At 43.3% G+C, this 23,549-nt stretch overlaps 1 protein-coding gene across 1 annotated transcript in view; it reads right to left on the bottom strand.

The window, feature by feature from the left end:
- The window catches only part of acmsd (aminocarboxymuconate semialdehyde decarboxylase), an 86,332-nt gene that overhangs the window by 4,678 nt on the left and 58,105 nt on the right, over positions 1–23,549 (bottom strand). Inside the window, exons 7-9 of the mRNA XM_063052499.1 lie at positions 18,034–18,129; positions 4,218–4,390; positions 3,978–4,076 (exon numbers count right to left, since the gene is read on the bottom strand). Coding sequence (XP_062908569.1) covers positions 3,978–4,076; positions 4,218–4,390; positions 18,034–18,129 — 368 coding nt within the window. The remainder of the gene's footprint in view (positions 1–3,977; positions 4,077–4,217; positions 4,391–18,033; positions 18,130–23,549) is intronic.

Raw genomic sequence — 23,549 nt, 5'->3', positions numbered from 1 at the left:
TGGTGGGAAAGCTGTTGGAAAAGATTCTTAGAGATAGGATCTATAGGCATTTAGAGAATCATGGTCTGATCAGGGAAAGTCAGCATTGGCTTTGTGAAGGGCAGATCATGTCTAACAAGCCTGATAGAGTTCTTTGAGGAGGTGACCAGGCATATAGATGAGGGTAGTGTAGTGGATGTGAGCTATATGGATTTTAGTAAGGCATTTGACAAGGTTCCACACGGTAGGCTTATTCAGAAAGTTAGAAGGCATGGGATCCAGGGAAGTTTGGCCAGGTGGATTCAGAATTGGCTTGCCTGCAGAAGGCAGAGGGTGGTGGTAGAGGGAGTACATTCAGATTGGAGGATTGTGACTAATGGTGTCCCACAAGGATCTGTTCTGGGACCTCTACTTTTCGTGATTTTTATTAACGACCTGGATGTAGGGGTAGAAGGGTGGGTTGGCAAGTTTGCAGACGACACAAAGGTTGGTGATGTTGTAGATAGTGTAGAGGATTGTCAAAGATTACAGAGAGACATTGATAGGATGCAGAAGTGGGCTGAGAAGTGGCAGATGGAGTTCAACCCGTAGAAGTGTGAGGTGGTACACTTTGGAAGGACAAACTCCAAGGCAGAGTACAAAGTAAATGGCAGGATACTTGGTAGTGTGGAGGAGCAGAGGGATCTTGGGGTACATGTCCATAGATCCCTGAAAGTTGCCTCACAGGTGGATAGGGTAGTTAAGAAAGCTTATGGGGTGTTAGCTTTCATAAGTTGAGGGATAGAGTTTAAGAGTCGCGATGTAATGATGGTTAGGCCACACTTGGAGTACTGTGTCCAGTTCTGGTCACCTCACTATAGGAAGGATGTGGAAGCATTGGAAAGGGTACAGAGGAGATTTACCAGGATGCTGCCTGGTTTAGAAAGTATGCATTATGATCAGAGATTAAGGGAGCTAGGGATTTACTCTTTGGAGAGAAGGAGGATGAGAGGAGACATGATAGAGGTGTACAAGATAATAAGAGGAATAGATAGAGTGGATAGCCAGTGCCTCTTCCCCAGGGCACCACTGCTCAATACAAGAGGACATGGCTTTAAGGTAAGGGGTGGGAATTTCAATGGGGATATTAGAGGAAGGTTTTTTACTCAGAGAGTGGTTGGTGCGTGGAATGCACTGCCTGAGTCAGTGGTAAAGGCAGATACACTAGTGAAATTTAAGAGACTACTAGACAGGTATATGGAGGAATCTAAGGTGGGGGCTTATATGGGAGGCAGGGTTTGAGGTTCGGCACAACACTGTGGCCGAAGGGCCTGTACTGTGCTGTACTATTCTATGTTCTATGTACAAGAAGGGTCAGAGCCATCTCTATTTCCTGAGGAGACTGAGGTCCTTTAACATCTGTTGGACGATATTCTACAAGTCTGTGGTGGCCAGTGCGATCATGTTTGCTGTTGTGTGCTGGGGCAGCAGGCTGAGGGTAGCAGACACCAACAGAATCAGCAAACTCATTCGTAAGGCCAGTGATGTTGTGGGGATGGAACTGGACTCTCTGACGGTGGTGTCTGAAAAGAGGATGCTGTCCAAGTTGCATGCCATCTTGGACAATGTCTCCCATCCACTACATAATGTACTGGTGGGCACAGGAGTACATTCAGCCAGATACTCATTCCACCGAGATGCAACACAGAGCGTCATAGGAAGTCATTCCTGCCTGTGGCCATCAAACTCTATAACTCCTCCCTGAGCCAATAGGCTGGTCCTGGACTTATTTCCTGGCATAATTTACATATTACTATTTATTTATTTATGGTTTTATTACTATTTAATTATTTATGGTGCAACTGTAGTGAAAACCAATTTCCCCCGGGATCAATAAAGTATGAGTATAACTATGACTATCTATTGTATCTGGTGCTCCTGATGAAACCTCCTCAACATTGGTGAGACCTGATGTAAATCAGGAGACTGCTTTATCAAGAACCTTTTATCCTTCTGCCAAAAGTAGCATTTTCCAGAGGCCAACCATTTTACTTTGCATTTTAATCTTATATCTAAAAGATTTGTGTGTTCAGAACTCTCTTTGTCAAAAAATAATGGAAGCTGTCTTTAAATATTTTAAAGTCAGAAATATTAGATTTCTGATAAGCAAGCTTATCAAGGATAGGTGGAATCGCTGAGGTGTGGTGACAATCAGATCAGCCATGATTTTATTCAGTCACTGTGGTTGCATTTCTAAATTGTTAAATTTAAAAATGGCATTCAATTATTAAAATTCCAAATTAACAGCTTTGATACCACATGCCCATCTATTCTAATTAATTGGACATTTGAGGTAAATTAGCTGCAGATCAAATCTAAGTGTGTCTTTCAACACACATCAAAGTTGCTGGTGAACACAGCAGGCCAGGCAGCATCTCTAGGAAGAGGTACAGTCGACGTTTCCGGCCGAGACCCTTCGTATGTGTCTTTATTAAGTTTCCTCATGGATGGACTGAAGCTAAATTTTGGCTGCACTCCAAGATCCAATTATTTTGTCACTTCCATCAGCAGCATATCATTCTTGGTGAGTACTTTTTCCTCTATGCATTTGAGAGCTTGAATTGACAGTATGGGTATGGTAAGATGCACACTGGAAATCTTTGTAACATTTCGGACTGTTTGTAAGCTCAATATGTAGCAGGAATGCAAAATCAGTAGATTTTCCTAAGTATTAATTACTGTTTCTTCATTGTAATTTTCAAAAGTTTTATGTCTTTAGCTTAGATCCCACTCCCCCCTCAGTTAAATTGTGGTAAATTGTAATCCATTTCCATCTGAGCACACAATATAATCTGGCACTTGAGTGCAATACAGCAAGTGTGTTACACAATTGTCTCGAAATTCATCCTAACCTAGTTGGTCATAATAAGTGCACTATATTGTTCAGTTTATCAATGGAAAGACTGGACAGTTTGTATCCATTGGAATTGAGGTTCTTCAGAGACACAATCATATGTATGATACATCTGTACAGTATGTTTAAAACAATGTATAAGAAGTTAATTTCAAGACATTTATCTTGACTGACACTGACTGTCATGTTTTGTGAGAATTTTGAAAATAGCCATACTTGAATTGTGATGGAGAGTGATTTTAAAATCTTTTTTAAACAATTATTTAAATTGTATTTGTGATAACTCCTTATGTTCAAAATTAATTTGGATTTAGATTCCTAAAAAGACCTGAAATATTAAGTAATTATTTGTAAAACATTTTGATTCCTGCCTAAAAATTGTGAAAACATGTTTTTATAAATTAAGGGAAAGTAGTTGGCTTCTAAAAGGAGTGCAGCAGATGTGTTCTGGGCTGTGAACTCAGCAATGATTTGCCCTGCTGTGTGATGAGCTGAGGCTGAGGTTATGGCTCTGCTCTAACTGCTCTGGGCTTCTGGTCTACGTACTTACTTTCATTCTGAATGTTGTTGCTTGCTTTCATTGTTTGCATGATTTATACCTTTTTTTTCTCTCTCTCTGCACATTGGACGTCTGTAAGCAGACGAATCTCAAGGTTGTATAATTTAAACACAATTTGATAATAAATATACTTTGAACTTTGAAATGACTTGGGCTTCCATTGTGCTCCAGCATCAGTGTTCTCCAGACCAGGTGAATGGATGCAATGGGACTTGTAAGGTCCGAGAGGCCACTCCTAAAACTAACGTGAGGGGAGGATCTTCTGGAATGGATGATATAGTGAGTGCAGCAGGGATCCATGATCTTCTGGAATGGATCGAATAGTCAACAACGACATTGTAAAGGCAAATAAAATGTGCAGGGATAACAGAGAGAAACACGGGAAATTGTCAAGCTGCCCATTTCTTTTTCTTTTTCATTGATCTGATTGGCCTGTTTTTCCTTTATAGTTAGCATGGACTAAGCCTCATTGATGCTGACATGCAATATTTGTGCTAATGCATGTAGATTAAACATTAAAAATGTGGATCTCAATGACAATCTTACTTTGAGTTCATTATCGAATTCTTCCATAGATTCAATAAGATTTCCAGGATTTCGTTCACCCAGTGGGAATGGATAGTCTGTTCCCAGCATCACCTTATCCTGAACAAGGTAACATTTATTGAAATTAGTTAAGACATTTTCACACATTGTTATTTGTTACGCTGTGTAAGATGAACCTTCAGTAAAAGATTCACATTGAGTGACAAAATTTAGTGAGTATGTTGAGGGTATTCTACTCACTTTTCCTATCACATCGACCAACAGCTTTAGTGCAAGTGGGTCATGCACTAATGCATCTGTGTAAAACCGGCCCAGGTATTTCCGAGGATTTATCTTGTTCTCTCTGGCACATAGATCAGGACGGACGTTAAACCCATGTTCAATCCTGCCAATAGTATAAGGGAAGGCACCACCTAAAGACAAAGAATATTACTTTAAATATGACAAGTCTGCAGATGCTGCAAGTCCAAAGCAACACATGCAAAGGGCTGGAGGAACTCAGCAGCTCAGGTAGCAGGCCTTGGTTTGGGCCAAGGCTCTTCTTCAGGACTGGAAAGGAAGGGGGAAGGGGGAAATAATATATTTTTATTCATTTCTGTAAAGTATCAATATTAAAGTGCTCTGGTACTTTCAGAATGTAAAGTAATATAGATTAGGAAACCTTCATGAAAAACGTTTTTAATTCATGACATATTATACTTTAGTGTAATAAATTGAATTTACTTAAATCTTACATCCATCTCACAGCGTGAGGGTGTAAAAATCTTTGCCTGATGACTCCGTCGCAATGTACGGACATGTGAATTTGTAAGTCTCACGGCTTGTAGAAAGAAGCTGTCCCGTAGCCTGTCGGTCCTGGCTTTACTGCGGCGGTACCGTTTGCCAGATGGAAGCAGCTGAAACAGTTTATGGTTGGGGTGACTGGTGTCCCCGGTGATCTTCCAGGCCTTGTTTATGCACCTGCTGATGTAAATGTCCTCAATAGAGGGAAGTTCACATCCGCAGATGCACTGGGCTGTCCGTACCACTCTCTGCAGTGCCCAGCGATCAAGGTTGGTGCAGTTCCCGTACCAGGCAGTGATACAGCCAGTCAACATGCTCTCAATGGTGCCCCTGTAGAAGGTCTTGAGGATTTGGGGGCTCATGTCGAACTTGTTCAGTCGCCTGAGGGGGATGAGACACTGTTGTGCTTTTTTTGCTCACAGCCGGTGTGTACAATCCAGGTGAGATCTTCGGTGATGTGTATACCGAGGAACTTGAAACTGCTCACCCTCTCCAACTGCAGTCCCATTGATGTTGATGGTTAAATTACTGGACAAGCAGTCAGAGTTCCAGAGCATTGCCCCAGAGACAACAACATGGCAGCTGGGGAATTGAAATTCAAGTAATTAAATAAATCAGGAATTTAAAGAAAAGCCATTCTTGTCAAAGGTAACCATGAAAATATGGAAACTCTGTTTGGTTCACTAATGTCCTTTGGGGAAGGAAGTCTAACATCATGAGTCAGTCTGCCTTACGTGTGACCCTAGAGAGAGTTAAGAATGATCAGTTTGTGGTTTAAAGCAGGGGTTCCCAACCTGGGGTTCATGGACCCCTCAGTTAATGGCATAAAAAAGCTTGGGAACCCCCACTCTAAACCACAAACTGATCATTCTTAACTGCCTGCTGGGTTTAAGGTTTTGACTTTTATGGAAACACATTATCGTATGTAGCATAGGAGACTAAGGGAGTGATCTTTTAGACGTATATAAAATCATGAGTGACATGGATATGATGGGTGATCAGTCAAGCCAGGGGAATCTAAAACTGGACAACGCAGTTTAAGGTGAGAAGGGAAATACTTAAAAAGAGACCTGAGGGCAACTTTTTCCTCACAGAGGGTGCTGGACTTGCAATGAGGTGCCAGAGGAAATTGTAGAGGCAGGTACAGTTACAATGTTTAAACAAAACATTTGGGCAGGTACATGGATAGAAAATGTGAGCTAAATGCAGACAAATGGGACATCTTGATCAGCATCACTGAGTTGGGTTAAAAGATCTGTTTCTGTGATTCATATGAAGAATTGAATGGCTTGCAAAGACTTCACTGATAGCAATTATGGAAATGTTGAAAAAATATTATGTATTGGTAAGAACAGTTGAAAATACTTTTTTTTTAGTTTGGCCTCAACTTCTTCATGTATTTTTAACTGGCTTGAAAGTTTTAGACCCACCAAAGGATGATTAGGAAATTCAGCTATGAGTACCAGTTTAGTTTGTCACTCATTGCATAGATGTTCCCTCGATATAACAGAGATTCATTCACCATTGGCCCTTTGTAGGAAATATCTTGAAGCTATGAGCTAGTTTTGTAAATCCAAGTGGGACTAAGCTGCTTGACATGGCATGTCAAAAAATCTACAGGTTTACTGGCCATAATTTTCCTTTAATTTCCTTTCACAGACAGAAAACTTGGCAGTGTTCCTGCTCTTTCCAAGATGTACACCAGATGTAATGCCTGTAATGTTAATAGTGCACATTTAGGGTCATTTGGATCATATATAACATGCCATTCCACTATTGTTATGCTCTATGGAACACCATCTCACAGAAATTATGAATTCCTAGTGTTATCCATGATTATTGGTGCAAACATCGAGTGAGACACACAAAATGCTGGAGGAACTCAGCAGGCCAGGCAGCGTCTATGGAAAAAAAGTCGACGTTTCGTGCCGAAGCTCATTTGAGTTATGGACATCTATCTCGGGGGAAATGCTGTACAATTTTCCAAGTGAACACCTTATGCCTAGGTGAAGACTACAACATATCTATTAAATTGTCTATAGGTTCAACCTGTTGTTATGTCACAGGCACATTCAATCTTAATATAACGATGTTTTGGTTTGCCTCTTTCTTGAAAGGACTGTCATTCTGGGGCTAAAATCTGGAGTGACTTTGAAACAAAAGAACAGAAGGAATAAGAACTCGGATAAGCCTTTCAGCCCCTTAAACCTGCTCTACAGCGAATTAACATCAAAGCTAATGTAATTCTGGCCTCGGCTCCATTTTCCTGGTTTTCTCCACAACTCTAGAATCGAAAACTCTGTCATTTTGAGCCCTGACTGTGTTCTGTGACATCTCCCATTGTTCTGAGATAAATGCTGCGAGCTTGTTCTCCTAGTGGAGGAATCTTGAAGCAGGGAGCACAGCTTGAAAATAACGAGCTATCTTATTAATATGGAAATGCGGGGGGGGGGGAATTATTTTCTCCCAGAGAATCTTTGAAATTCTTGCCTGTTTTGACAAAAACATCTCCCATTTTTTAAGCTTCAGTGTACCTGGGTATATGAAACTTCCATATCTAAGGATTCTCATTCCTGACAAAGATTCAGTCAGTATTCATTGCATTAGATTGACAGTATGTTTGTAATGGAAAGCAAGTAGCAAAGCTTTTTAATAATTTATGATATCATTACTTTTATATGTATACTATTAACTAATAGATGTTCAGGGATTCTGGCTATCCTGCTGCACTATCAGATCTAAAGGAGATGGCCAGCCCGGGCATTGATCTAACCCATGTCCTGAGCAATAAAATATGGTGATGTAACTAGTTAGGGGACAGAGGTTACAGGTACCATTTCATGTTCCTCCCTATTACTTACGTGTGCAAGGGACCAACAACGGAGGGCTTGGTTTTTATAGCAGGTGGGGCCTGCTGGGACTTTCTGCACAGCTTGAATTCACAGCAACAGTTATTTGTGGATTTGTTGATTTTAAAAACAACTGGTGTCTGTCAGGATTTTCTGCAGCACTGGTGACCACAGGAACAATTACATAGAGTCAAAGAGCACTACAACACAGAAAATGGCCCTTTGGTCCATCTATTCAGTTGTGAACTGTTATCTGCATTGGGACCATTACCTTCCATATCTCCCCAGTCCATGTACTTATACATGCCTTCCTTAACCATTGAATTGACTCTATTATTTATATCCTCCACATACATGAGGAGTAAAAATCTTTACATTACATCTCCCTCTAAATGTACAATATGCAATTTATAGTGATTTGTAATAGAGAGTATGTACAACAGGACAGTCAGTATAGCATAGCAATACAATTGTATCAGCATGAATTAATCAGTCTGATGGCCTGATGGAAGAAGCTGTCCTGGAGCCTGTTGGTCCTGGCTTTTATGCTGCAGTACCACTTCCCAGATGGTAGCAGCTGGAACAGTTTGTGGTTGGGGTGACTCAGGTCTCCAATGATCTTTGGGCCCTTTTTAACACCTGTCTCTGTAAATGTCCTGAAAAGTGGGAAGTTCACAACTACAGATGCACTGAGCTGTCTGCAGCACTCTCTGCAGAGTCCTGCGATTGAGGGAGATACAGTTCCCATACCAGGCAGTGATGCAGCCAGTCAGGATGCTCTCAATTGTGCCCCTATAGAAAGTTCTTAGGATTTGGGGGCCCATACCCAACTTCTTCAACTGTCTGAGGAGAAAGAGGTGCTGTTGTGCCTTTTTTGCCACACAGCTGGTATATACAGACCACGTGAGATCCTCGGTGATGTATATACCGAGGAACTTAAAGCTGTTCACCTTCTCATCCCCAGATCCATAGATATCAACCAAACCTGCAACCAGCACTTCCACTGGCAGCTTATTGGACACCCACAATCTCACGGTCCCCTTTAAATAGTTCAACTTTCACCATCAACCTATAACCTCTGCTTCTAGCTTCACACATTAGTGGAAAAAGCCTGTTTGCATTTACCCTAAATAAACCCCTCATAATTATGTGTTGTTGTTGTTGTTCGTCCATCGTACGTCGATGAGGACCTCGACACCATTATGATGGTTTCAAGACTAGCGCGTGATTTGGATTTAAGTGAGGGAGAGTTGCGCAGCGTCAGCCTCACTCTCTCTTCCCAATTCCCATCTGGATCCAGTGGCAAGACAGAGTCGAGACGGCTGGAGATGGGACTAGGCGCAGTGGATGACCAGGACGTCTTCTGTGTCTTGTCCTGCTCTACACGTTCCACGACGCTTGCAGAGACCGCCTTCTTGACCGTTGGACCTTCCATAGGTCTCGTCCGCTCAATCCACCGGAGTCTGTCTTCACATGCTGGGATAGACAACTCCCTATCTCACCGAGGGTTTGAGACCCGTCGGCTATCCTGACCTGGTTTAGCCGGCTTGTCGAAGCCGTTGCCCGGGGTGTGGCCGCTGTCGCATGCAAACAGCTACGGGGAGCCACAGGTGAGAGCTGAGTGCCAGGTGGGGACCTAAGGTGGACTAACTTCCTTGAAAAGGACGCGACATGTTACCCCACCAGAGGTGCTACCCCTCCCTGACACCCCATACACCAAATCTCCTCTCATTCTCCTAAACTCAGGGAATAAAATCTTAATCTTTTCATCCTTTCCCTATAAATCAGGTCATCAAGTCCTGGCAATATCCTTGCACATTTTCTCCGCACTCTTTCAATCTTATTTACATCTTTCTTGTAGGCAGGTGACCAGAACTGGACACAATATTCCAAATTAAGCCTCATCAATGTCTTATACACTTCACCATAACTTCTGTACTCAATACCCTGATTTATGAAAGGCAATGTACCAAAAGCTTTCTTTATGGCTCCATCTACCTGTGACACTACTTTGAAGGAATTATGGATCTGTACTCCCAGATCCCTTTGTTCCACCACATTCCTCAGTACCCTACTAGTCACTTTGCCAGTCCTGCGCTGGTTGGTCCTTCCGAAGTACAAACCTCGCACTTGTCTGCATTAAATTCCATCTGCTATTCTTAGCCCAGTTTTCCAGCTAGTCGAGATCCTATAGGAAGCTTTAATATCCTTTCCGATTTGGTGTCATCCACAAATTTGCTGGTCGAGTTAACTACACTATCATCCAGATCATTGATGTACATGACAAACAACAATGGACCCAGCACCGATCCCTGTGGCACACCACAAGTCACAGGTCTCCAGTCAGAGATGAAACTATCTTTTACCACTCTCTAGCTTTTCCCACAAAGCCAATGCCTAATCCGATTTGCTACCTCATCCTGAATGCCGAGCAACTGAGCCTTCCTGACCAGCCTCCCATGCGGGACCGAGTCAAAGGCCTTTTTGAAATCCATGTAGACTACATCCACTGCCTTGACTTTATCAACTTTCCTGGTAACTTCCTCAAGAAACTCTATAAGATTGGTTGGACATGACTTACCATGCACAAAGCCATGTAGACTATCCCTACTCAATCCCTGTCTATCCAAATACATACATATTAGGTCCCTTATATTTTCCCACTATTGATGTGAGGCTCAATGGCCTAGAATTTCCTGGCTTTTTCTTAGAGCATTTCTTGAACAACAGAACAACATTAGCTATCTGCCAGTTCTATGGCACCTCATCCATTGCTAAGAATGTTTTAATTACCATTGCTAGGGCCACTGCAGTCTATGCACAAGCCTCCTACAAGGTCAGAGGAAACACCTTGTCTGGCCTTAGGACTTATCCATCCTAATAATATAAGGATTGTTCTGCTGGGAGATTTTAACATTTTCTTAGCATAAGGAGTTTTGATGGGGTGGAATTTGTTAGGTGTGTTCAAGAAGGATTCCCGACACAATATGTAGGTAAGCCAACTGGAGCAGAGGCTGTACTTGATCTGATATTAGGAAATGAACCTGGTCAGGTGTCAGGTCTCTCAGTGGGATAGCATTTTGGAGGTGGAGACCACAGTTCTGTCTCCTTCACCACAGTGCTGGAGAGGGATAGGAGCAGACAATCTGGGAAAACATTTAATTGGGGTAGGGGGAAATATGATGCTATTAGGCAGGAACTTGGGAGCAGATGTTCTCAGGAAAATTTACGGCAGAAATGTGGCAAATGTTCAGGGAACATCTGCATAGAGTTCTGCATATGTATGTTCCATTGAGGCAGGGAAAGGATGGTAGGGTTAAAGAGCCAAGGTGTACAGAGAATGTAGAAAATCCAGTTAAGAAGAAGAGATAAGCTTATGAAAGGTTTAAGAAACTAGGTACTGTTTGAACTTCAGAAAATTACAAGGTTGCTAGGAAAGAGCTTAAGAATGGAAGTAGGAGACCCAGAAAGGGCATTAAAAGGCCTTGCTGAGTAGGATTAAGGAGAATCCAAAGGCATTCAACAAGTATTTACTTCAATATTCACTATGGAAATGAATCCTGGTGATTGTAGTGATGACTTGCAGCGGACTGAAAAGCTTGAGCATGTAGATATTATGAAAGAGGATGTGCTGGTGCTTTTGGAAAGCATTAAGTTGGATAAGTCACCAGGACCAGATGAGATGTACCCCAGGCTACTGTGGGAGGTAGGGGAGGAGATTGCTGAACCTCTGGCGATGATCTTTGCATCATCAATGGGGACGGGAGAGGTTCCGGAGAATTGGAAGGTTGCAGATGTTGTTCCCTTATTCAAGAAAGGGAGTAGAGATAGCCCAGGAAATTATAGACCAGTGAGTCTTACTTCAGTGGTTGGTAAGTTGATGGAGAAGATCCTGAGAGACAGGGTTTATGAAGATTTGGATAGGTATAATATGATTAGGAATAGTTGGCATGGCTTTGTCAAGGGCAGGTCGTGCCTTACGAGCCTGATTGAATTTTTTGAGGATGCGACTAAACACATTGATGAAGGAAGAGCAGTAGATGTAGTGTATATGGATTTCAGCAAGGCATTTGATAAGGTACCCCATGCAAGGCTTATTGAGAAAATAAGGAGGCATGGGATCTAAGGGGACATTGCTTTGTGGATCCAGACCTCACTTGCCCACAGAAGGCAAAGAGTGGTTGTAGATGGGTCATATTCTGCATGGAGGTCGGTGACCAGTGGTGTGCCTCAGGGATCTGTTCTGGGACCCTTACTCTTCGTGATTTTTATAAATGACCTGGATGAGGAAGTGGAGGGATGGGTTAGTAAGTTTGCTGATGACACAAAGGTTGGGGGTATTGTGGATAATCTGGAGGGCTGTCAGAGGTTACAGAAGGACATTGATAGGATGCAAAACTGGACTGAGAAGTGGCAGATGCAGTTCAACCCAGATAAGTGTGAAGTGGTTAATTTTGGTAGGTCAAATATGGCAGAATATAGTATCAATAGTAAGACTCTTGGCAGTGTGGAGGATTAAAGGGATCTTGGAGTCCATATCCATAAGACACTCAATGCTGCTGTGGAGGTTGACAATGTTGTTAAGAAGGTGTATGCGTGTTGGCATTTATCAACCATGGGATTGAGTTCAAGAGCTGTGAGATAATGTTACAGCTATATAAGACCTTGGTCAGACCCAACTTGGATAATTATGTTCAGTTCTGGTCACCTCACTACAGGAAGGATGTTGATACTATAGAGAGAGTGCAGAGGAGATTTACAAGGATGTTGCCTGGATTGGGGAGCATGCCTATGAGAATAGGTTGAGTGAACTTGGGCTTTTCTCCTTGGAGCGATGGAGGATGAGAGGTGACCTGATAGAGGTGTACAAAGTGATGAGAGGCATTGATCATGTGGATAGTCAGAGGCTTTTTCCCAGGGCTGAAATGGTTGCCACAAGAGGACACAGGTTTACGGTGCTGGGGAGTAGGTACAGAAGAAATGTCCGGGGTAAGTTTTTTACTCAGAGAGTGGTGAATGTGTGGAATGGGCTGCCGGCAATGGTGGTGGAGACGGATATAATAGGGTCTTTTAAGAGACTTTTGGATAGGTACATGGAGCTTAGAAAAATAGAGGGCTATAGGTAAGCCGAGTAATTTCTAAGGAAGGGACATGTTCGGCACAACTTTGTAGGCTGAAGGGCCTGTATTGTGCTGTAGGTTTTCTATGTTTCTATGTTTTAAGATGGGGTGTGGAATAGCACCTATAAATAATAGACTGACCAATTATACATGCACTCCTCTCCCATTTTTAACATTTGTATCATTGTATTTTATTCAAAATTTACCCATCGGCCAGAACTTCCAACAGCATCGAGATTTCACATTAGCATTGCATCACTCACAGAGCAGCTTCCTTGTGCTGTCACTGAAAGAGACTGTAAGTGTTGGAATCTGGAGCAACAAGTGATCTGCTGGAGGACCCGAGTGGGCTGAGCAGCATCTGAGAGGTTGGGGGGCAGGGGGGACAAGAGAAGGAATTATCAGTATTTCCTGTTGAAACCCCGTGTCAGAGGAGAGAATGGAAGGGGGAGATAGTGGAGAGGAGAAGAGGTGTACCGAGGAGGGGTGATTCTGCAGATCGTAAACACAAGAGGTTCTGCAGATGCTGGAAATCTAGAGCAACAAAAGAAAATGCTGGAGGAACTCAGCAGGTTAAGCGGCATCTGTGGAAATGAAGAAACAGTCAACAACGACGAGACTCTTCATCAGGACTGGAAAGGAAAGGGGAAGATTCCAGAATAAAAAGGTGGGTAGAGGGAAAGGAGGTCAAGCTAGAAGGTCACAGGTGAAGCCAGGTGGGTAGGGGAGGAGGGATAAGGTAAGAAGCTGGGAGGTGGTAGGTGGAAAAGGTAGATGGCTGGAGGAGAAGGAATCGGATAGGAAAGGACAGTAGGCCTTGGGAGAAAGGGAAGGAAAAAGGGCACCAGTGGGAGGTGATATGTAGGTGAGGAGAAGAGGTAACAGGCCAGAGTGGGTATAGAGGAGGTAAAGGGGAGGGAAAAATTACTGGAAGGGGAAATTGATGTTTATGCCATCAGGTTGGAGGCTACCTAGACAGAGTATGAGGTGTTGCTCCTCCACCCTGAGACTGGCCTCATCCTGGCAGAAGAGGAGCCCATGGACTTACTTACATTCTTTGCTTCAGTATTCACCAGGGAAAACGATCTTGGCAATTGTTGGGATGACTTACAGTGGACTGAAATGCTTGAGCATATAGACATTAAGAAAGAGGATGTGCTGGAGCTTCTGAAAAGCATTAAGTTATATAAGTTGCCCAGACCAGACAAGATATACCAGACAGGCTACTGTGGGAGGTAGGGGAGGAGATTGCTGAGCCTCTGGCGATGATCTTTGCATCATCAATGGGGCCAGGAGAGGTTCCGGAGGATTGGAGGGTTGCAATGTTGTTCCCTTGTTTAAGAAAGTGAGAAGAGATAACCCAGGAAATTATAGACCAGTGAACCTTACTTCAGTGGTGGGCAAGTTGTTGAAGAAGATGCTAAACATTTGGAGAGACATCATCTGATTAGGGATAGTCAGCATGGCTTTGTCAAGGGCAGGTCGAGCCTTACGAGCCTGACTGAAATCCTTGAGGATGTAACAAAATACATTGATGAAGATAGAGCAGTGGATGTAGTGTTTATGGATCTAAGAACATAAGAAATAGAAGCAGGAGTGAGCCATCTGGCCAGTCGATTTGCTCTGTCATTCAATAAGATCATGGCTGATCTGCCATAGACTCATCTCCACCTACCCACCGTTTCCTCATAAGTTTTAATTCCCCTACTATGCAAAATTCTATCCAAACTTGTCTTACGTAAATTCACTGAGGCAGCCTCCACTGCTTCATTGAGCAGAGAATTCCATAGGTTTACCACGCTCTGGGAAAAGCACTTCCTCCTCATCTCCGTCTGAAATCTACTCCTCCGAATCTTAAGGCTATGTCTCCTAGTTCTTCGTCCGACCTACCAGTGGAAACAACTTTCTTGCCTCTATCTTATCTACCTCTTTCATAATTTTATATGTTTCTATAAGATCTCCTCTCATTCTTTTGAATTCCAGCGAGTACAGTCCCAGGTGACTCAATCTCTTCTCATAGTCTAACCCCCTCAGCTCTGGAATCAACCTGGTGAACCTCCTCTGCAAAGCCTCCAAAGGCAGTATATCCTTCCTCAAGTATGGAGACCAGAACTGCACACAGTACTCCAGGTGCAGCCTCACCAGTACCCTGTGTAGTTGCAGCATAACCTCCCTGCTCTTAAATTCAATCCCTCTAGCAACGAAGGCCAACATCCCATTTGCCTCCTTGATAACCTGCTGCACCTGCAAGCCAACCTTTTGTGATTCATGCACAAGCTCCCAAGTCCCTCTGCACAACAGCATGCTGCAAATGTTTATCATTTAAATAATAATCTGATCTTCCTGTTTTCCTTCCAAAGTGGATGACCTCACATTTACCAACATTGTACTCCATCTGCCAGACCCTTGCCCATTCACTTAACATATCTATATCTCTTGACAGACTCTTCATATCTTCTGCACAATTTGCTTTTCCACTCAATTTAGTATCATCAACAGACTGAGATACACTACACTCGGCCCCCTCTTCCAGATCGTTAATATATATCTTAAACAGTTGCAGGCCCAGCACTGACCCCTATGGTACACCACTCACCACTGATTGCCAATCATAGTATTACCCATGTATCCCAACTCTCTGCTTTCTATTACTTAACCAATCCTCCATCCATGCTAATACATCACCCCAACTCTAAGTATCCTTATCTTATGGATAAGTCTTTTATGTGGCAGCTTATCAAAAGCCTTCCGGAAATCCAATTAATAACATCCATCTGTTCCCCTCTATCCACTGCGCTCGTTATATCCTCAAAGAACTCCAGTAAGGTTATCAAATAGGATCTGCCTTTGCCGAATCCTTGCTGCGTCTGCCTGATGGCTCCATTTCTTTCCAGATGCCTCACTATTTCTTCTTTAGTGATAGCTTCAAGCATTCTCCCAACTACAGATGTTTAACTAACGGGCCTATAGTTACCTGCCTTTTGTCTACATCCTTTTTTGAACAGTGGCGTGACATTCGCCGTCTTCCAATCCGCTGGGACCTGCCCAGAGTCCAGAGAATTTTGGTAAATCATCACCAAAGCCTCTACAATAATTTCTGCCATTTCTTTCATAACCCTGGGGTGCATTCCATTACGACCAGGGGATTTGTAAGGCATTTGATAAGGTTCCTCATGTAGGGCTCATTCAGAAAGTAAGAAGGCATGGGATCCAAGGAGACCTTGCTTTGTGGATCCAAAATTGGCTTGATCACAGAAGGCAAATGGTGGTTGTAGATGGTTTATATTCTGCATAGAGGTCGGTGACCAGTGGTTTTCCGCGGGGGTCTGTTCTGGGACCCTCTTTGTGATTTTTGTAAATGACCTGGATGAAGAAGTAGAGGTCCTGACGAAGGGTCTCGGCCTGAAACGTCGACTGCACTTCTTCCTAGAGATGCTGCCTGGCCTGCTGCATTCACCAGCAACTTTTATGTGTGTTGCGAAGAAGTAGAGGGATGGGTTAGTAAATTTGCTGATGATACAAAGGTTGGGGGTGTTGTGGATAGTGTGGAGGGCTGTCAGAGATTACAGCGGGACATTAATAGGATGCAGAACTGGGCTGAGAAGTGATAGATGGAGTTCAACCCAGATAAGTGTGAAGTGGTTCATTTTGGTAGGTCAAATTTGATGAAAAATATAGTATTAATGGTAAGACCCTTGGCAGTGTGGAGGATCTTGGAGTCCATGTGCATAGGACACTCAAAGCTACTGTACAGCTTGACAGTGTTGTTAAGAAGGCTTATGGTGTGTTGGCATTTATCACCCATGCGATTGAGTTCAAGAGCCATGAGGTAATGTTACAACTATATAAGACCTTGGTCAGACCCCACTTGGAGTACTGTGTTCACTTCTGGTCATCTTACTACAGGAAGGATGTGGAAACCATAGAAAGGGTGCAGAGGAGATTTACAAGGATGTTGTCTGGATGGAGAGCATGCCTTATGAGAATAGGCTGAGTGAACATGGTCTTTTCTCCTTGGAGCGATGGAGGGTGAGATGTTAGCTGATAGAGGTGTATAAGATTGATCATGTGAATAGCTAGAGGTTTTATCCCAGGGCTGAAATGGCTAACATGAGGGGGTGTAGTTTTAAGGTGCTTGGAAGTAGGTACAGAGGAGATGTCAGGGGTAAGTTTTTCACACAGAGAGTGGTAGGTGTGTGGAATGGGCTGCCAGCGGTGGTTGTGGAAGCGGATACAATAGGGTCTTGTAAGAGACTCTTAGATAGGTACATGGAGCTTAGAAAAATAGAGGGCTATGCTCTAGGGAAATTTTAGGGAGTTTCTAGAGTAGGTTACATGATCAGCACAACGTTGTGGGCCGAAAGGCTGTAATGTGCTGTAGATTTCTATGTTCTATGTCAGAATGGGAATGGGGATAGGAATTAAAATGGTTGGCTACTGAGAAATTCCACTTATTGCAGATGGATTGGAGGTACCTGCCAAAATGAACCCATAATTTACATTGGGTCTCACCACTGTAGAAGAGGCTGTTCAGGAGCAGCATATATAACGGACAACCACAGCAGATTCACAGGTGAAGTGGAACTGGAAGGACTGGGGCCCTGACTGGAGGTGAAGGAAGAGGTAAATATGGAATTGTAGCATTTCTGTCATTTGCAGGGATACGTGCCAGGAGGGAGATTAGTGGAGAGGGATGAATGGAATGGGAATCATGGAGGAAGTGATTCCTGTGTAAAGTGGAGAGCTGAGGGAAGGTAATGATGTTTTTAGTGGTAGGAACCCATTGAAGATTGCGTAAGTTGCTCAGATTGATGAGTTGGATACAGATGCTCATGGGGTGATAGGTGAGAACATAAGGAACTCTGTTCTTGTTAAGCGGCGGGAAGATGGGATGAGTGCAGATGTCCAGGAGATGGAGGAGATGTGGGAAAGCACAGCAAAAATGGACAATCTGCAGATGGTGGAACACACACAAAAATATATTGCAGGAACTCAGCAGGTCAAGCAGCATCTATGGAAAGGATTAATCAGTCAACATTTCAGACCAAAACACTTACTCAGGACTGAGATTTGGGGTAGACAGAGTCAGGTGGGGACGGGGTAGAGTTGGGATGTGGATGATAGATAGAGGCAGACACAAAAGTATATGGAAACAGACAGTGAGACAGCAAGGTGAATGTGAGACAGCTAGGAGGGTGATGAACAGAAACACAAAGGTTATTACAGGAGGTTACTTTTTCTCTCAGTCACATTTGAGCCACAGGCATTGATCAATTTCTTTCAGGTTCTAAATATAATGCTTACCTCCATGGGCAAAACAGACTTTCAACTTGGGAAATTTTTCAAAGATACCACCAAACAGCATGCAGCAGATTGCAGTAGTTGTTTCAGCAGGCATACCTAAAGAAAATGAAATCAATTCATATCTTCACTCAAAGGTTAGTCAAATGTTAAAGTGGAGTGGGTGGTTCTATCTCTTACACTCTTTTCCTTCCCAAGTTAATGGAGTTGAGAAGGATAATAAATCAGCCGGGATCAAATAGCAGAGCAGACACAATGGGTCAAATGGCCGAATTCTGCTCCATTATCTTATGCTACTCGTGAAACGAAATATTTCAAGATAAAGCATTCCTCAATGATGTTTTCACAATGCTATGAAATGCAGTGGATTCCAGTTAATTAGGCCTTTGCTTACTTGGGACAACGCTTAAAGATCAAAAACTAGACAAGAAAATATTCAGGATTCCCTTTGTTGATTTGGGAAACTATGTGGCAGGAGACTGCTGTTGAACAGTTTCTAACTGGTGTCAGTTGCACACACTTGAGTGGTTGTTAGACACAACACCATGCTTAGAGCAAACAGTTTTAAAATTGTGTCCCTTGTGAGCGTTTGTGTTCAAAAACCACTGATAGTTGGCGAGAATAAGCAGTAAGATATTTTAGAATTGCTTTGCTTGCTGTGGTTTCAGGGTTCAGCTACAAGATGCGAGAAATGGCCAGGAGTGGAAATGAAACAATTTCACTACTTCAACAAGGTAGGAATTTGAAGGTATCAACAATCATCTTGAATGTTACAATGCAAAAGAAGATTTGGAGGTTGCAATTGTTGAAAACATTGTATGAAGGCAGTCCATTATCTGTACCAGGAGTCTGTGTTGATTTTGTTCACTTACAGTCAACTCTGCATGATGGAGGCAAACTACACAGCTGAGACGTTCCTGGTGATACTTTGGGAGAATTGGCAATACTCATGTTGAACAGAGATAGTACCATCAGCAGAGTGACATTTTATTCTAATTGTTCTTTTGGAGTGGACATTACTAGAAAGTCAGAGGTTTATAATCTACCTCTAATTATCACTGAACTGAGAAGGAGATTAAGCTCAACATATTGATGGGTCTGAATTCTTGTATTGGGTAGATAGGATAAGAATGGTGGACTTCATGTATGATAATACGTTTGTTTCATGCTCACTATTTCTGATAACAGATTTTTTAAAAATTACATATTTATTTATACTTGAATTTAAATTTCCCAGCTGCTCTCAAGTAATTGCAAGGCTGAACCAAATGTGGTGACAAATCAACATATAGGAGAGAGACTGAAAATCTGGCTGAGTGGTGCCACAACAACAACCTCTCACTCAATGTCGGCAAGACCACGGAGCTGATTATTGACTTCAGAAGGATGAAACCCGAGGCCCATGAGCTCGTCCTCATTGGAGAAATCAGAGGATCTGTCCTGGGCCCAGCACGTAAGTGCAATTACGAAGGAAGCACGGCAACAACTCTACTTCCTCAGGATTTTCTGAAGATGAGGCATAGCATCTAAAACTTTGACAAACTTCTATAAATGTGTGGTAGAGAGTATATTAACTGGCTTATTACAGCCTGGTATGGAAACACCATTGTCCTTGAATGGAAAATCCTACAAAAGGTAATGGATACAACCCAGTCTGTCATGGGTAAAGCCCTCCCCACCAATGAGCACAGCTCCTCAAAGCGTTGTCGCAGGAAAGCAGCTTTCATCCTCAGGGAATCCCACCAACCAGGGCATGCTCCCGCCTCGGAACTCTCACCACCATGTTCAGGAATAGTTATTACCCCTCAACCGTCAGGCTCTTGAAACAGAGGGGATGGTTTCACTCAACTTCATTTGCCCCATCACTGAAATATTCCCACAACCTATGTACTCACTTTCAAGGACACTTAATCTCATGTTCTCAATATTTATTGCTTATTTATTATTGTTATTTTTTACTTTTTGCATTGCAACCATTTGTGTCTTGCACACCGGTTGAAAACCCAGTTGATGTGGTCTTTCATTGATTCTGTAATGATTCTTATTCTATTATGGATTTACTGAGTATGCATGCAAGAAAATGAATCTCAGAGCTGCATGTGCTGACATATAAGTACTTTGATAATAAACTTACTGTGATCTTCGATTGAACCTTGTGCTCTGTATCAGGCATCATGAATTGTAATTGACTAACATAATCATGTTGGTATTGTGTCCAGTTTTGGATGTGTGTGCAGTAGGATACGGACAGCCAGTGATATCTTCAGTTGTGAGGCCAGCTGTCATGCCAGAAATAATGCATTGTCACTTCATTGAGTCAGAAACGATGCCACTGAACTAAAGAATAATTTGGGAATAATTTGCAGGTTCTGGCATGATGTAATCAGTTTTGCTGGGAATGGCAATAGATAAAGGCAAAGAACAAAAGGTTGATCAAACTGATTACATTGGAAGCATTGGTGTATTCAATTGGCTATGTGAATCTCTCAGATCAGACAGAATGCCCAGTCATGGGAAGAGATTGTCAGTGAACAGATTCAAGGTATTTTTTGTGTGTGACTGTATTTTACTGATATTTTATGTGTACTTCTGTGTTATATGTGCTCTATTTGCCTCGCGCTGCATGTACTGCGTCTTGCACCTTGGCCCCAGAGCAACAGTTTCATTTGACTGTATTCATGGGTATTCACGTATGGTTGAATGACAATTAAACTTGAATTTGAATGTGGTTAGAGCCCCTTGAAAAAAAACAACATCCTCACCAACTCCTGGGAATCCCTGGCTGTGTACATACATCTACTGATGCTTCTGGACACATCTTCAGTGATGTTCCTGGAATCATCGGGTGTTTCGGGTCTTTCAACATCATACAACCTCCTCCAGGTGACCCAGCCGGGGCTGATCAGACCCCAGCTTGTGGCCAGATGGCTATCTACTTATGACTCCATGGCTCCCCTCTTTTGAGCCACAGCCATGTTGAGGCCCTCTCTGCCGCATCGGTGGTACTGCGGATGGCTCTCCTCTTCCTCTCTCTCTTGATGCCCACAATGCTGAAGGCTCTAACTAAGGAATGGGCTACGAATCCCCTACAACCAACCTCCACTGGGCATGGCTTGCAGCTTCCTATCAACCCCTCCCTTCGCCGTTGCCTCCAGACTTTGGTTGACATCTTCATCAAACTGCTTCCACAGTGAAATCATGTTAGCTGCAGGCCATTTGATCCGCCTCCTGTTAGACTTCATGTTAGAGGGATTAGTTTGTAACACTTGGAGGTTCTGGGCACTATGGGGTGACTCCGGGCCTGGCCTCTCCTTTGTCTCACCAGGTTGGACACTTGTGCGTTGTGCTGCTCCTGCTCGCTCCAAACACTTCATCCTCGCTTGGTGGATCTTCAAGCCGCGATTGTTCTTGCAGATTTTGCCACATGCACACTGCTTCCTCATTGTCGTTTGTTCATTGCCTGGGTCTAACGTCGTTGTGTCCATCCAACTGGGGTGCTCATCCTCCCCCCCTCTCGGGCACCCGTGGGGGTACCTTTCCCTTAGATTCATTGTAGCTTTTGTGGGGGTCCACCTCTCAGAGGACACAAATTGGGTTGCCAGCCTGTCATAAATACTCAAAATTGAGAAGGAACATTTGTGAAGGCTTTGAAATGAGGCCTTGCATTGGGATCATACAAAAAACGCATAAGAATGGACTACAAGCCATTCTTAGATATTGAATGCCTGATTTACAGCCATCTCCTACATATGAACAAACTCATTCCTGGTATCCAAAACAAAATATTGTGCCTTAATTACTACCGTCTAGTGGCTCTAACATCTGCTATTGGGAAGTGCTGCGGCTGGTCTTTGCACGCATCAATTTGAGAAAGTCATTTGGAGGCGCTGTGATGGTGGGAAGTGGAGTGTCGTCTTTCTCTGTCGAATTGTTCGGTGGATTACATGTCTGTGGCGTAAACAACTAACAACTCCGGTGATCCAATACACAATGGGAGACCTACTACTGCTTCGCAACCAAGACATAAAAAACTGTGGCTTGAATTGGTTGCTATCCGGACTGTACAAGCGAGTGCGGGATCCTTGGCCTGACAGAGCAAGGAAACGGGGCAGGACAGAGCGTGACAGCAGGCTGAAGAGCTTGGCAGGTAAACAGAAGTATCCGCCTCTCCCATCTAGAATTGCCAACGTAAGATCCCTAAGACGCAAACTTGACGAACTCCATCTGAACATGAAATATCAGTGGACACTTAAGGAAGCTAATCTCGTATGTATCACCGAGACCTGGACTGATGATACGGTTGCAAACTCAGAACTTTCTCTGGATGGTTTTAAGAGTACCGATTCGATGAGACCGCGATTATAACAAAAGCGCTAACGATCATGGAGGTGGTTTATGTGTATGTGTGCAGGAAACTTGGTGCAAAACTGTAAAGATCAGAGAGACACGCTGCTTATCAGATGTTGAACTGCTGGCCGCTACTTTTAGACCGAGATATTTGCCTAGAGAATTTGGCCAGCTGAAATGTATCGTTCTGAGGTGGGGCGTGGTCACCAGTCTGCCCCTGCATTTCCACTGACCAGTACTGTTCATTGCTACATTTTAGCTTGGGTTTTACAGTCATTGCTTGTGTATCTGTGGGTCACCCTGACTGTAACCAGGGTGTGTGATGGTCACCTCCCTTGTCGGCGTGGGACTGGTTGGGTTCACTCTCCGGGTTGTGGTGCCCGGTCTGTATTGTGTCTATCACAATAAAATGGTTGTTGAGTTAACGAGCTTTCTCGTCTGTCATTATGGACCAAATGCTCGCCACAGTATTATCCGTATTTCCCTTCCGCGAACACCACTCGCTCAGCAGAGTGCATGCAACGCATAGAGAGTAACATAACTCTCCCGTCTTAATTCTGGGAGATTTTAACAGCTGCCAACTTAATAAAGTTCTGCCCACATATCAACAACCATCACGTGCATCACCTCACAAGAGGTGACAGGACAATTGGCCTCTGCTACGGGAATGTAAATAACAGTTATCGAGCATACAGTAACACCCACCCCTAAGCACAGCCGACCACAACGCCACTCATGTAGTGCCCGCCTACCGAACAATACTCCAAAGAGAGGACACGACTAAAAACTTGCTGAACTGTGGAAACCCTGCTGGACTGCTATGAATCCTCTGACTGGGAGGCACTCACAGCTGGAAGTAGTCTACAGGGGGCTACTGACATCGTCACTGACTGTATACTTTTTTTCAAGACATTATCATACCTAAAGAAACTGTCAAAGTACTTCTCAATAACAAACCTTGGATCACAAAGAATCTGAAATCACACTTAACTTGAAGAAAATAGCCCTCACCTCTGGCAACAGGACTTCTTATTCAGGTGAGGCTAAACAAAGAAATAAAACAAGCCAAAGGGGTCTATAAGGAGAAAGTAGAAAAGCTCTTCCAAGAGGACAAAGCTAGAGGTGCCTGGAAAGGTGCCAAAACAATGGCCAGCCAGACTCCATCCTACCCG

This window comes from Mobula hypostoma, chromosome 6 (genome assembly GCF_963921235.1).
Source record: "Mobula hypostoma chromosome 6, sMobHyp1.1, whole genome shotgun sequence".
Taxonomy (NCBI): domain Eukaryota; kingdom Metazoa; phylum Chordata; class Chondrichthyes; order Myliobatiformes; family Myliobatidae; genus Mobula; species Mobula hypostoma.
The sequence above is the reverse complement of the archived record's forward strand: the minus strand, read 5'-3'. Positions and strand labels throughout refer to the sequence as shown.